This window comes from Lissotriton vulgaris, chromosome 10, assembly GCF_964263255.1.
Source record: "Lissotriton vulgaris chromosome 10, aLisVul1.2, whole genome shotgun sequence".
NCBI lineage: Eukaryota > Metazoa > Chordata > Amphibia > Caudata > Salamandridae > Lissotriton > Lissotriton vulgaris.
Window position 1 is genome coordinate 173,570,790 of NC_141698.1, and position 16,456 is coordinate 173,587,245.

At 47.1% G+C, this 16,456-nt stretch overlaps 1 protein-coding gene across 2 annotated transcripts in view; it reads left to right on the forward strand.

Annotated features, from left to right (window-relative positions):
* UQCRC2 (ubiquinol-cytochrome c reductase core protein 2) overlaps positions 1–16,456 on the forward strand; it is a 135,218-nt gene that overhangs the window by 76,168 nt on the left and 42,594 nt on the right. For both annotated transcript variants that reach the window (XM_086940817.1, XM_086940818.1), the window contains exons 5-7: positions 387–443; positions 6,215–6,339; positions 9,168–9,265. In XM_086940817.1, the coding sequence (XP_086796943.1) occupies positions 387–443; positions 6,215–6,339; positions 9,168–9,265 (280 nt within the window). The remainder of the gene's footprint in view (positions 1–386; positions 444–6,214; positions 6,340–9,167; positions 9,266–16,456) is intronic.

Sequence of the window (16,456 nt, forward strand, 5' to 3'; positions counted from 1 at the left end):
GGCATTAACATAGAAAAAAATCAATTGAAGAGGTTGTATGCAATGGTGTGGTAGTTGGATATGAAAAGTCTTGTGTGTGTGTACTAAAAGTCACAAGTTAAAACTGTTATTCTAAGACAACGTATTTTAGATAATATAATACTAATGAATTGTTTGAAAACTGTATACATATTTGTATGTGCTTTTATGGTTAAAACTAAACGAAAGAAAGTTTTTGAACAAACGAAAAATTGTGACATTCCTTAAAGGGTGTGCTTTTTTTTTTTGTTCTAACACATTAGCTGGAGACCACGTTCCACAATGGATTAACTTAAAAACTTTTGTGTCATGTGAAGTATGTCATGTCATTTGTTTACCTCAAACTAAATGTTTTTTTCCGATTTCAGTGTTACATCTACAAGGGAAAACATGGCATACACTGTAGAATGTTTGCGTGACTATGTGTAAGTATCACTTGTATAGTCTGTCTTGTACCGATTTACCCAGATCTCACAAATTGTTCTTTGTGATTTGATTTTGTCACCTTCTTTGGGCACCTACTCTATTAGTAATTTATAATTATGGTGTATATGACACTAATTGGTCAGACGTGCACATAGATCACATCTGTGTCAAACAAAGACTGCCAGTAACTTCAGATTTGCAACGCTTTGTAACTATATTTTGAAGGTTTAATGATACACTGTATATGGAGTGAGAGCTAGAAAGAGGAACTGAGAGCCCAGTGCACTGGAACTGCTTATGTCTACTTTGACCAGCAGCCACATTCCAAAGAACCTTTGTGTACACAGTGCTGATCAGACTGTTCCGCCATCTCCAGTTGTCAATGTGTGACGTTTAGTTGGAGGAAAGCAAACTAAATTATACAATTTTAAAATAGATGAAAACCACAGCACTCAGACAGTAACTTTGAAATAGTACAAGGTCCAAACTGTGAAGGCTTATTTAGAACAAAGGTTCACTGTATTGTAGACATGAGAGATCGTATGTTCTTCTGTAAATTCCAATTTCACAGGTTCTTTTCTTCCGAAACAGTGTTTCGTCACACTGGGACTTTTCAAGGCTTACATTGATTTGGGAGAAGGTCCCCAAATACTGGTGTGAAACTGACCTATAACTCAGTCTAACTCTTACTTTCCTTTTCTCGAGATGCTGACGAGACTTTGTCAGATTAGAGCTTACTATGGACTCCCATCCATTCGTGATATACACTGGACTCTCACCTCCGAATTTGGTTGTGTAGTCTGGAATGAGACTAAGTTATAGGTCGGTTTCATGCCAGGATTTGGGACCCATCTCCACAATCTATAATTTTACATACTGACCCGTTCTAGAATTTGACAGGGATTTGCACCACACCCCACAGCTGTCTGTGTATATCTTTCACCCATCACTTATGTGACAATTTGTCTTGGTGCTTTTATACACCATGCAGCTTTACTACTTCTAAGGTTTCTGCACAGAAACCTTTTGATTTTGTCTGTATTTTCTCATTTGGAATTTGTGATCGCTTGCCCAAATCAATTTAGCTTTGAAAATGTTTGGACCTTGTACTATTTCAAAGATACGGTCCGAGTGCTTTGGTTTTCGTCTATTTTAAACCGTATACATTCTGAATCTTCAGATCCAACTTGCAAGTCACACCTTGGGTTGTAGGTAAATAGCCAGATAACACCATCCCATGAATAACTACTTTTTGAACTGTACTATATCCACAGCAAACGTAGGTCTCCTACAAGGTGCGATAACCAAACCGCTACTACCCCATTATTTTGTTTCCATACATTATAAAATGCTGTACTATTACTCTGGCAAATTAGAATGAACAGACTTCATAAGAAGAGACCATTGGGTCTATAACTTTCATGATTCAAAGGCATCGAAAGCGACTTTGTGCCACAGGATTAAGCATTATTAATGTGGGTTAAAAAATGACCTAACTGTGCATCAGTTACATTGTGCACACAACAATATGTATGAATACTGTAAATAATTCAATATCTATTATATTCTAGTTGACATCTTCAATATTGAGTAAAAGCAAGCAGGTTCTGATGAGACGTCATTCAGAACTTGACACCACACTAGGGTCCTGTTGTGTATTTGCAAGGTGGTATAAAGAACATAGGTCTGAAACGTCTTCAGATATCTATATTTAGGTTTCTGGTGCTTCTACAGAGTGAAACAATTGGTTTGTGATTTGTTACCGAGTTCTTTTTAGGTCTCGTGGCCTATCAATGCGCATGCGCATTGATAGAGAAGCGAGACTATAGGGCTTTAAACAAACTTTACCTAACTGGGCGATTTGGTGCTGTGCCTTTTAGGTCAATGCGCAAGCGCATTGACCTAAAATGCGCGTGCACATCACCAAATCGCCGTCTGTTCCCTCAGCCGCACTCCAGGCCCCTGCTGCTTTCACACCCTCTCCCCGCTCCGCCCCCTCCCCTGCCCGCCGTGTCGCATTTCTCCTCCCCCCCCCCTCCCCTGCCTTCCCTCCGTCTTGTCTTTTTTTTTTTTATCGCCGTCTGTTCCCTCAGCCGCACTCCAGGCCCCTGCTGCTTTCACACCCTCTCCCCGCTCCGCCCCCTCCCCTGCCCGCAGTGTCGCATTTCTCCTCCCTCCAATGCAAATGTGTTCCTGGTGAGCTCTAAGTTTCTTGAACAGTCTGCTGGGCAAGGTGTGTGGATATGCGATGTATGTGCAGAGACACAAGTGTGTCCGATCTAGTGGTTGCACGCTGATTTATAAAGGGCAGGACCTCTCCTTCGCTCCTCCCCCACACACAACACACTCCCTTTCCCCGGTCTCTACCTCCCTGGTCTTTCATCAAGACAGTGTTGGCCGCTTCAAATTCACGGAAGGGGGTGGTGAGGCATCACAGGGCAGGCGAGACAAAGCCAAGCAGGGGCAGAGTAACAACTTTCCTCAGCATACCATGGCTTTTGTCTCTGCATACACCGATCAGCTTTGCGGGCTCTGTCTTGTAGTAAATATACTTTAATAAATGTTAAATTAAATCACCAATAAGGCACGTGCCACTGGCGTTTCATTAAAGAGCTTACCCAGGCATGTGCCATAAAGAGAGCAAGAACGTGAGCAAAGTCCCTCCTCTCTACACAGCAACACTACATGTTGGCATTTGTGTATCTCGCCCCAACAATAATGCGTCAGGTGTAAGATGCGTACTGCTTTCTTTCGGCCCCATTAACAGCGTCGCTGAGACGTGAATGAAGAGTAAGCGTGAGTGGCACCTTCACGGCAGCTCTTCGTTACTTTTTCAAAGTGCGCTGCGGTAGTACGGAATCGGAGATGAGGGATTTCCTCTTTACATTGTGGCCGGGTATTGAGAGCATAGGGCTGGTGGGAACCAAACGGAAATACGCAAAATATGATGCGATTGTTATTCAATGTTGTTCCTCATTCATTAGTCCACACTTAAAAGGCAATGATGTTAAAAAAAAAAGTCTACAAATTTATAGATAAATATGCAGCTGGGTATTAACCGTACAGGCAACTATTGCCACAATATTTCGAAAATGTCAGAACATTTTGGGGAATAACTGGGTGGATACCTCGTTTCTGGCAGATTTTACTGCAGGTTGCCCCTGGCAGTACGAAATAGTCAGAATTTGTTCAATTAATATCTCGAACCTTTCGTTTTATCTGGACCCCCCTGGTATTCGGTAGCTCCTGGCAAATCTCAGGAATTGTTTCAGTGCTCTAACTTACACTGCAGTGTATTTAGCAAAGTTTGACTAATCCAATAGGGGTCTTTTTAAAGGAGGTGCAATATCCCTGTGGGTTTTGTTGGGGCCAAGTTTGGGAACTCATGAAGGGAATCACGAATATTGAGCTACCTCAATTGGCACATATAACACCGTTGGCCCACCTATCTTGAGGAGGAAAAATAAGTAGCCCCACTCCACCACCACATCCACCACCACCTCATCCACCACCGCCACATCCACCACCGCCACATCCACCACACCCACCACCATCACTTCCACCACCACTTTCACCACATCCACAACCACCACCACTTTCACCACATCCACAACCACCACCACCACATCCACCACCATCACATCCACCACCCCCACCACCACCATCACCGCCACATCCACCGCCACATCCACCGCCACATCCACCGCCACATCCACCGCCACATCCACCGCCACATCCACCGCCACATCCACCGCCACATCCACCGCCACATCCACCGCCACATCCACCGCCACATCCACCACCACCGCATCCACCACACCCACCACCACCACACCCACCACCACATCCACTACAACCACCACCACATCCACTACAACCACCACCACCACATCCACTACAACCACCACCACCACATCCACTACAACCACATCCACTACAACCACCACCACCGCATCCACCATCACCACCACATCCACCATCACATCCACCGCATCCACCACCACATCCACCACCACATCCACCACTTCCACCGCATCCACCACATCCACCACCACCACATCCACCACCACCGCATCCTCCATCACCACCGCATCCACCACCGCCTCATCCACCACCGCCTCATCCACCACCGCCTCATCCACCACCGCCTCATCCACCACCGCCTCATCCACCACCGCCTCATCCACCACCGCCTCATCCACCACCGCCTCATCCACCACCGCCTCATCCACCACCGCCTCATCCACCACCGCCTCATCCACCACCGCCTCATCCACCACCGCCTCATCCACCACCGCCTCATCCACCACCGCCTCATCCACCACCGCCTCATCCACCACCGCCTCATCCACCACCGCCTCCTCCACCACCGCCTCCTCCACCACCGCCTCCTCCACCACCGCCTCCTCCACCACCGCCTCCTCCACCACCGCCTCCTCCACCACCGCCTCCTCCACCACCGCCTCCTCCACCACCGCCTCCTCCACCACCGCCTCCTCCACCACCGCCTCCTCCACCACCGCCTCCTCCACCACCGCCTCCTCCACCACCGCCTCCTCCACCACCGCCTCCTCCACCACCGCCTCCTCCACCACCGCCTCCTCCACCACCGCCTCCTCCACCACCGCCTCCTCCACCACCGCCTCCTCCACCACCGCCTCCTCCACCACCGCCTCCTCCACCACCGCCTCCTCCACCACCGCCTCCTCCACCACCGCCTCCTCCACCACCGCCTCCTCCACCACCGCCTCCTCCACCACCGCCTCCTCCACCACCGCCTCATCCACCACCGCCTCATCCACCACCGCCTCATCCACCACCGCCTCATCCACCACCGCCTCATCCACCACCGCCTCATCCACCACCGCCTCATCCACCACCGCCTCATCCACCACCGCCTCATCCACCACCGCCTCATCCACCACCGCCTCATCCACCACCGCCTCATCCACCACCGCCTCATCCACCACCGCCTCATCCACCACCGCCTCATCCACCACCGCCTCATCCACCACCGCCTCATCCACCACACCCACCACCATCGCCTCCACCACCACTACATCCACCACACCCACCACCATCGCCTCCACCACCACTACATCCACCACACCCACCACCATCACTTCCAAAACCACTGCATCCACCATCACCACCACCACATCCACCACCATCACTTCCAAAACCACTGCATCCACCATCACCACCGCCACATCCACCGCCACATCCACCGCCACATCCACCGCCACATCCACCGCCACATCCGCCCCCATCACCACCACATCCACCACCACCATATCCCCTAGATCCACCACTGTGTGTGTGTGTGTGTGTGTGTGTGTGTGTGTGTGTGTGTGTGTATGCAATGTTCTTGAATTTTCGTCACAATAAAATACACTGAACATAATCTTCACAAGTTATTTACAAACGTTTAAGCTATTGCCATTATAAATTACAATACATTTTATTTAAGTATTAATTATTTACAAAATTAAAAGCCATTGTTATTTGTAATATCAATACATCTAAGTCACGTAAATACAACACACATTGCATTACAAATGCTATAGGTGTCACATTTGCAAAAGTTAAAACTATTGACATTGTAACTGAAAGCTATTAATTTTGCTATTTTCAAAACCAACACATAAATAAAAAAAGTGTCATTTACAATACCAATCGCTCAAACTTTCCTAATGCGAGACCTATTGCATTTCCAATGCTTGTTTTCAATGAATATATGCAGCTTGAACATTAGTCTTTTCTTCTACAGTGACACTGTAATGGAATACTTGATAAATGTCACCACTGCTCCAGAATTCAGGCGTTGGGAAGTGTCCGACCTCCAGTCACAGCTGAAGCTTGATAAAGCTTTTGCCTATCAAAATCCTCAAGTTGGTAAGTTGATTTGAAATGTTTAACTGCTAGCATTGTGGTGATTCGCTGAAACAAAACTTGCTCTGGTTTGTGATTATAGGTAACTTGTTGTAAAGAGGCTCATTTTCACATTGATGTGCAACAGGGTCGAGGAGGAAACTTGTGCAGTGCCACTTTCCCTGTTTTTTTCTGTAGTTTACATGTGTTGAAAAGAGTTGGTCTCCAGTTTTCATGTTGGCAACCTGGGGCCCAATTAGGATGGCGGACGGATCGCCACCGCCATGCAGGCGGTGGAGATCCGTCTGCCACTTATTTCCCCCCTGCCATATTACAATGGCGGGGGGACCCCGGCGGACGGGAAGACAGTCTGCCGCTTTTCCAAGGCGACCGTGGCGGAAAAGGTCTAATATGGTGGCGGTGTCTATCAGACACCACTAGCCATATTAGGATGTGCTGTGGGCAATGACTACGGTCTTTTCTTTGGGGGCCCATTGCGGGACCCCAGGGTGAAGGGGGGGGGGGGGGTGCACATGGGGGGTATCTATGGTACCCACTGCGTTTCAAAATACAACATGGCAGGCACTGCGCGTTGCCTGTCATGTTGTGCTTTGAAACGCACAACATGCATTTTTAGCATTGCGGCGGGTGGTGCTTTCAGCACCGCCCGCCGCAATGTTAAAAATGCGGGATGCACCCACCACTGTGGCGGGTGCATCCTAATTCGAGGCACGGGACCTCCGCCCCTGTGGAGGACGGTCCCGTCCCCTGACAGGATGGCGGACGGACTTTGTCCGTCCACCATCCTAATTGACCCCTTGGTTTGCTTAATTTGGCTGTTTTATTTGCAGCATCATTTGACTACTCCAGAGTTTGGTAGTTGTTACCCCTGTGCCTGATCTTTATTTCCTGGTTTATCCTATGTCCAGTTTTCATTTATACTCTAAAGGCATTTCAATTCCTGGGTTTCTGGTAGAGAAAACACAGGATTTATGTGTACAGGAACTATAGACCATCGTCAACGGCTCCCCTGTCATTCACATGTTTTGAAACCTCTTTTGTAGTGGCTTGTCACAAACTGCTCATGGGTTTAAGCCCTACTGCATTTCGACGTTTGAAATACGTTTAAAAACCCACATTCTTCTCCCTATTTTTGTTGGAAGCACACTTTCATGATACTATGTATTTCTCAATTTATGTGATCAAACGTTTGTGTGCTCAAGTGACGTACTAATGCACAAGCTTACTGCATGAAGTAAGAAGGAGAGTGGCCCACCAGCTAAAGAACACCATATCCATAGCTAGGAGGTCTTTCCTATGTGACCTGCTGGCTTTTCCACTGCTATGTAGCAGCGGCAAAAAAGGAAAAAAAGGCATAATTACGCTGCCGCACCCACGTTATTCCCCAGGCACTTGCTTGAGAACTTATGCGTGTGTATGTCACTACGCATCCATGCACTTAGCGAATGCCCCAGGCAATTTTTTTTTTTTAATTTACCATCTAAGATGGCTGATGTCATTTGGATATGAAAATAAAAGTCGAGCAGCTGCATGGCCCTCCGAAAGGAGGTAAACCAATGTGGGTTTAATGTTTGCAGGGATTCAGGCACAACTGGGGGTAAGGTCTGGGAAGAAATTTGGAGTGGGCGGGTAGTGCTCTAGCAACAGAGATGCTTGAGACTAGGCACGGGAAAAAGCTAATACAAATTGAAGAAAATGAAAGGCAGTGAAGGAGAAAGCAAGCAACACCGGTTGTACGGGGCAACTGTTGATCGGTGGGAGTGAAGCAGCACAGGAGTTAGTGAGCTAGAAAACGTGGACATATGATGTGCCAAAAGAAAAATGAGTTGTCAATGTGAGCTGTAGGCGAATAGAAGCCATTCTTTCAGAGGATAGAGGCGAGGGACAAACTCACAAACAGAAATTAGTCATCCCATGAGAAGCAATTAAACAAGGCTGACCATAAAGCCACCAGTCCTAATCAATGGGTGATTTCTAAGCCCGCTGTATGTTGCTGGCATGAGCCACAAGAGTCTTTCACCTTTCAGCTAAAAGCTGTCTGATGGACAAGACCTAAAAATAGATGTAAGGCTTCAAATACACAGAGAATTAAACCTAGACTTTGTTCATTCGATGGTCCATTCGAACTCAACAAGGGGAACATCCTCTAGTTTTGGCTAGGTGGAATTCTCTTGGTACATAAGACCATCCGCACCCTCACCCCCTTCCCCCTTGATTGGTGCTGCATTCGCTCAGCTGGCTTCCACTAGGGTATAACGTAAGGTTAAAACTATAAATGTTTCAGTTGTAAAGCAGTACACCTGGAAATCCCACAGTATGTTGCAAAAAAGCTAATATCTGGCAGCCGGTGAAGTTTGACAACATTAAGCATTCTTAGAATTGCTTTTTCTTTGATATCAATAGGCAGTAAAACGTTGATGATCTCTCCCCAGGGTCACCGATGACGGCTGTTAAGAAAGAAACCTAAAAACACAAACTTTTTTTATGAAATATAGCATCATTGATTGTATTGATGATACCAAATAATCTTTAAATGTTTCTCTGATGCTTCTACTCCACATCCTGTACTTCCGTGCCCTTAAGAGTAGTGTTTTTTAAACAAATAGCTTATAACTAGAAGCAAAGGATGTGTCCTCATTTGTTCCTTTGTTAATCCATTCATAAAATGGGTAGTTTATTTTTTAGATCTCTTGTATTGATTTCACTTCATGTGGTACATGACCTTGAGTGGTGCACAAAGGTGTAGTCTTACATTTCTGTGAATGTATATCTGTAGTTAGAATGACTACAGCTACTAATTATTTAGAATTCTTTTATCTTCCTCTCCATAGGTGTCCTTGAAAATCTGCATGCAGCATCTTACCGAAATGCCCTTTCCAACTCCTTGTACTGCCCCGACTTCATGATTGGAAAGTGTACATCTGAACAGGTAACAATGAAAACATTCCAATTTTAGTTGTCCACAATAGTTTTACAATTGCCACGCAGCTGTTTCTCGTCCAGGTCAAGGGTTTATCAATCTGTTTGAAGGGAAACAACAGAAAAGTTTCACCGTTTCTAATGGAACCATAAATAACATGTAGTGTGTTTGTAATGCATTGTAAACAGCAGTCTAAATAACTGAGAACATGATTTAGTATCCTGCTATCGCCATTGTTTTCATTGTGTGTAATTCATGTAGCATTTCATATTTTTGCATGTGATCTGAGCCATGCAGGTATTTCTACAAATGAAGGTGCATAACCTGTATTGTTACAAACCTATTTTGCAACAGAAATGTATACTTTGTTTAAGTTTGAAGACTGAATTTACAGGATGTATTAGTGACTTAAATTAATGAGCTGTAAGATGAGGGAAACGTTGTGTAATAATACAATTGATGGTTCATGGTCCGATACCAGTGATGAAGGCACATACAAAGTTTCTCTTTTGTCTGATGGGAGAGAATTGGTAAAAAAAATAGACTTGGCTTTTCTCTTGGGGACTACATGTATTGTCTACATCTACTATGGCAGGACATTACTTACTGCCTCCCAGGAGTAGTTCTTGATCCTCTCCTTGTCAGAATCCACTTCAAATTTTGTGCAGTCTGGAGCTTATGGAACTATATGTTTGAGTAATCCTAGTGTGCCCTGTGGCATGCACACACACCTAGGATCATGTAACCTTCCATGGTGGAAATCCATTAGACATGCAGTGAACATGCATGTTTTCTTGAATGTTTCCCTTTGCACTTCAGAATTGTTTACTTGTGAAATTGAGGAAGGATCTTAAAACCCGCCTGTAGAGTTGGCCTAGCATTGTAGACTGAAGCCCTTCTCTTTTTTGCCTCACTTCACAATGAAACCGCATTTCTTTATTTGGACATATTTATTGTCCTGAGTTTTGTAAGCATACCAGCAAATCTCTCAAGTTGGCTATGCATTCTGTTGCAAAGGTACAGATTTCTCCTGTCCTCTGATGCTAGGTTTGCTCCACCTCCATAAAATGAAAGTGAAAAAATGATGGCATCTTGCATAGTTTTAACTGAACCTCAATGACTGGTTAATGAATGAGTGGGGTAGCTTGCACACCGTACTATATAACTGAAATGCCTCAAGTTTGGGGGCAATCCTACAGAATATCATTTTGCAGGCGATAGTTGAAAAAAAACCATTTGTGAGGTATATGGAGGCAGGCGGAGGGATACAGTGTTCCAGGCTATTTACTTACTATCCTTTACATTTTTGTATGCAGACAGTTCACCACAGCAATGTTCGTGGTAGTTAAAACAGTACTGCTGACCCCCATTATAATCTCAAAGAATGTGGGTGCCGTCCAAGCTGATGACTACAAAGCCAGTCAGTCCACACAGTTTGATGCTCATGGGTGCTGTTCATGTGATAAAAGAGGCACAAAGAACGTGCAATGTGTTATGATTATCTTTTTATTTCAAAAGGGAAAAATGAAACCAAGTCATCAAAAATTATTCAGGAATTGATTTTGCTCTCATTTTCTTTTGACAGATAAAAGGCCAGCTTTAAACTGGACCCCTAAACTTAACTTCAAGACAAGCAAAACCTATACCTTTAAAATTTCAGCTTGAACAAAAGATTTCTTAGTTCAGGAAAATTAAATGTTTGTTAGTCAAAGTCAAATAAAAAGGGATTGGTTAAGAAATCTAGGAAAAAGTCTAATAGCACAATCCTTACGATGTTATTAGTACTTTGAGAGCACATGTGAACTGATTACTTTGGCTCCAGTCTGTCTGTGCCCAGCATACATTATTTAGTTTTTTTTTTAAATTTATGTAATTTATCATCCAGGTACGGTATAGTACAGTACAGAACAAATTACCACCAGGTATAATCCATATTTCAGGCTTCAACACACCCACATACCAACTTTTCGAGTGGAACTTAGGTTCTGTAGTAGGGGATCTCTGTGTATAGTCATAATCTAGGGAATAGTCCCGCCCATGTGCGTGGACTCCGGCAATCAAAAATAATCTCTTAAGTTGTCAAACAATTGCAGACTCCCAAGACGTCGGTTATTTTCGAGACGCTGAACCAAAAACATCTGTCTCGACCATTACTGCCACTGGTGCCGGGCCTGGAGGATCCGGCTATGGACCTTTTTCTCACCCCAGGGGTGACTAAGGCGGCCCCCTCGAGACCACAGAAAAAGTACCGGGCTCCCGATTCGGATCCGGCCTTTCTAAGAGTGGAACCCCCTCCAGACTCTGTGATAGTGACAGCGGTTCGTAAACAACATGCCACCACTCCGTCATCCACGGTCCCACCAGATAAAGAATCTAGGTGGATGGATTCTCATGGGAGGAAGGTTTGTGGGACGTCGGCTACGTCCATGAAGGCGGCGAGTGCTACGGCCCTGTTGGGGCGCTACGACCGCGCACTCTGGGAATCCCTCCAGCAGTTTGTGGAACACCTGCCTCGCGACAAAAGGGAAGATTTCCAGGAGGTGTTAAACGAGGGGATGTTGGTGGCGAATCAGGTCATCAGTGCTACGGCCGATTCTTCCCTCCTGGCGGCGCATGGCTTCTGCCATGGGATTAACCAGAGACGACACGCTTGGCTCCGCCTCACGTCGCTAAAACCTGACTCCCAACAGAGGGTTGCCAATTAGCCATTCTCTGGCGAGACTCTGTTCGGGAAACATGCGGATGACGAAATGGCCCGCATGAAGGATGAGGCTGAGACGCTCACGGCTGTGGGCCTGGAGAAGCCCAAAGAGACAAAGAAGTCATACCGACCGTTCCAGAGGCGGTTCGGCGGACAGGGCAGAGGGCGTGGCCAACCTTCGGGACAGCAGCAGCAACAACAGCAGTTCCGAAGGCCGTTCCAGAAGCGCCAGAAAGGCAGAGGAGGCAAACAGTCGGCAACAGCGACCAAAGGCCCGGCCGGGTCTAGGCCCTGACCTCTTACTTCCCCTACATCCGTTACCCACTCCGGTGGGGGGAAGCGTTCAATTTTTTCTGGCAGAGTGGAGAAAAATTACTCGGGACAAGTAGGTGCTGAATATTGTTTGCAATGGATAGTCTTCGGTTCACCAGCCCGCCTCCAGCAATTCCACCGGTCAGCTCGCAGTTTCAACTGCGCGAGCTCCAGGCGGAGGCCGATACCCTGTTAAGGAAAAGGGCGATAGAAGGCCTACCTCTGTCTCAAAGGGGAAGAGGTCTGTACTCCCGGTTCTTCCTCGTTAGCAAGAAGGACAAGAACGAGTTCATGCCCATTCTAGACTTGCGGCAGGCAAACAAGTGGATTCGCAGAGAAGTTTCGCATGCTGTCGTTGCATCAGATTTATCCTCAGTTGCAACCGGGAGATTGGCTATGTGCTATAGACCTACAGGATGCGTACTTCCATGTGCCCATTGCACACAAACACAGGAAGTTCCTGCGATTCCAAGTCGGCGCCAATCACTATCAATACACAGTACTCCCATTCGGACTGAAGTCTGGGCCAGAAACATTCTCGAAGTGCATGGCTGTGGTAGCAGCACACCTGAGGAAGAACAAGGTGTTCGTCTACCCGTACCTGGACGATTGGTTGATCAAGGCCTCCTCTTTCTCGGAAGCTCGAGCACACTTCCAGAAGACGTGCACATCAACATGTCCAAGTCTGTCCCGACTCGGGTCCAATGCATACAGTACTTGGGAGCCTCCATCAATACGCTGTCAGCAAGCGTGTCTCCTTCGGAGGAGCGACGCTTCTCACTCCTTCGGAAGGCTCAGGCTCTTATGACCACTCCATCTACAACAGTGATCTCTACTGGGATCGATGGCCTCTTGTATCTTCCTAACGCCACACGCACGACTGCACAGGAGACCGTTGCAGGAGTGCTTGGAGGACCAGTGGGATCAGAGGAAAGGATCTTGGGACAACAAGATACAGCTGTCCCTGCATGCTCATCAATCTCTGAAGTGGTGGTGTTCGGCGGAGAATCTCCTCAGAGGGGTTCCCTTCCACAAGGACATTTCCACGCAGACCATCGTGACGTATGCTTCCCTCCACGGCTGGAGACTTACAGATTCAAGGAACGTGGGTCCCGATGGAGTCCACGTATCACATCAATTTCCTGGAACTCAGAACTGTTCACTTGGCACTGAAGGCCTTTCATCCGTCCTTCCAGACCAACTCTCTGCTTGTACAGACGGACAATACGACCACAATGTATTACCTCAACAAGCAGGGGGGTTCCAGATCACGCACTCTGTCGCAGGAGGCGCAGGCGATCTGGCACTGGCTTCTGGCCAGAGGACTGACGATAACGGCTACCCATCTACCAGGTGTACAGAATGTTCAGGTGGACGCACTGAGCAGACTGATTCAGGAAAACCACGAATGGGTCATAAACGACTAAGTACTAGGAGAAGTCTTCGCAAGGTGGGGGACTCCAGACGTAGATCTGTTCGCCACCGCCGAAAACAGCAAATGCCGAGACTTCGCCTCCAGGTACTACCAGCAGGGGACGCTGGGGAATGCGCTATGGATCGACTGGTCGAACAGCTTTCTGTACGCTTTTCCACCCATTCCCCTGATTCCGGCGGTACTCATCAAGTTGGCCCGGTCCAGGGCGCTGATGATACTCATTGCCGTGGAATGGCCCAGGCAGTGGTGGTTCTCGGACCTGCTTCACCGGTCTCTCCTTCCTCACATACGGCTGCCGTGCAGGCCGGACCTTCTCACGAAGTTCGGGGGGCAGATGTTGCACCCCAACCTCGTCTTTGAGTTTGGCGGCATGGCTCCTGAGATAGTGCAATATGGCCATTTGAATCTACCTGAAGATTGCATGGGCATACTGAAGGAGTCTAAGAGGCCTTCCACTCGGACTTCCTATGCTTACAAGTGGAAGAGGTTCTGTATCTGGTGCAAGTCCTAGAACTATGACCCGACGACGTGCAAGGAAGATGTCATCCTTCCTTACCTTCTACATTTGGCACAGTCTGGATTTAATGTTCACTCCATTAATGTTCATCTCGCTGCATTGACTGCCTACAGGAAATGCCCTTCACAGACTTCCTTCTTCCAGATCCCTGTGATCAAAGATTTTCTGGAAGGCTTGAAGAAAGTATTCCCTCCTGTCGGGCTCCCTTCGCCGTCATGGGAATTGAATGTGGTGCTGTCCAGGTTGATGAAGGAGCCTTTTGAACATATTCATAAGGCTTCGTTGCAGCACCTGTCCTGGAAGGCGGCGTTCCTCGTGGCCATTACATCGGCCCGCAGGGTGAGTGAAATTCAGGCGTTGTGTTGCCAAGAACCGTATACTGTATTTCATGCTGCTAAGGTTGTTATGCGTACTCACCCTAAATTTCTTCCCAAGGTTATTTCTGATTTTCATGTTAACCAGACCATAACTTTGCCTACGTTTTTTCAGAATCCTTCATCTCCAGCGGAAAGGATATTCGTAGGTCAGACCAATTGTTTATCAATTATGGATCAGTCGGGACCGGTCTTGCGACCTCTAAACAGTCCATCTCTAGGTGGATTGTGTCCTGCATACAACTGTGTTACCAAAAGGCTAATAAGACCTTAGGAGGTAAGCCTAAGGCTCATTCCACCAGGGGCAAAGCTGCCACGACAGCCTTGCTCCGTAACGTTCCGAATGCAGAAATCGGCAAGGCAGCCACTTGGAAGTCGGTTCATACCTTAGCTAAGCATTACTGTCTGGACACTGATGCCAGGGCAGACGCTCAGGTTGGGCAGGCTTCGCTGCGAAGTCTGTTCGCATAGTAGTGGTGTTAATTTTCTTCTCTCCACCGCCGCTTTGGTGTGGGGATGGGCTTGCCATTCTATTCACTAGATTATGACTATACACAGAGATCCCCTACTACAGAAGTTTCTGTCCTGTAACTCCAGTTCTGTAGTACGGGTATCTCTGTATAGTCATAAGCGCCCTCCCGCCTCCCCGGTGGAGAAAGTATTCATGTAAGGAATGCTACAGGTCTGGCGTGTAACGCCTTCAAAAAGAACTGAAAGTAAAAGGGACCTGCTGTGCATTCTGGGATACTGGGAGAAGTTCTGGAAAGTTCTCTTAAAGGCACAATATCCTATTTAAGCCACATAATGACAGCCTATGGGGCTTGTCTGTCCATGCCTTCCTCTCTATCATTCCAGAGGCTTTTTACTGGTAGAGGCAAGTTTCTCTGTGAAGAAACTGGGCAGGCTGTGTTGTATGTGTGGTGTTTTTGGTGGAATTTCTAGTTGAAGTACTGGACAGTGTAGCCTGTGGATATAGGTTGCATTATTTGTCTTTAAATTCTCTCTTAAGTGTCTTTGCAGTTCTGCAATTGTTTGACAACTTAAGAGATTATTTTTGATTGCCGGGGTCCACGCACATGGGCGGGACTATTTCCTAGATTATGACTATAACAGAGATACCCCTACTACAGAACTGGAGTTACAGGACAGAAACTACTCCTCACAGAGCTTCTCAGGAAGACATAAGGTTACACAGCTGTGGAGCCAACAACCCCTACGGGGCAGACAGCGTCATCACTACTCTCTTCGCCTGCTCCCATCAGAACATCCGAATTCTGTACTACCACCCCAACTTTGTCCCTCCCCTCCCTGCTCCCTGTCCCAGTCACCCCATCTTTATATGTCCTGTACAATCCCCAAAAATTCTTTGGTCGGCTACGCGGAGGGAGCAATTCGCTATAATTCTCTATCTGCGTGCAGCAGTATAGCATGTCGTGCGACCTCGTTTGTACTGTGGGCACTGGGCCCTTCATCCAACATAGCGCCACTACCCTTTTTGCTATCAAAAGTCCCATGTCTGTGAGCCTGCGTACAGCTTTTGGGATGGCCTTGGAAAATCCCAGCAGAGCTAGCGCCGGGTCAGGGGGTCAGTTCCATCTCAACTATCCTCCCCAGTCCCTAAAGATGTCTCCCCAATATTTGTGAATTCTGGGGCAGTACCATGCTATATGTATGAAATCAGCTGACTGTGCACCGCACCGCTCACAGGCCGCCAAGTCTCTGAGGCCATATCTAAATAACCGCTCCGGAGTGTAGTATACTCTATTGAGAAATTTGAAATGAATTAACCTATGCTTCCCATGCAGTGATATTTGTCAGGTATTCGAGCAGCAGTACTGCCGCATCTTGTCGTCTATTGTAG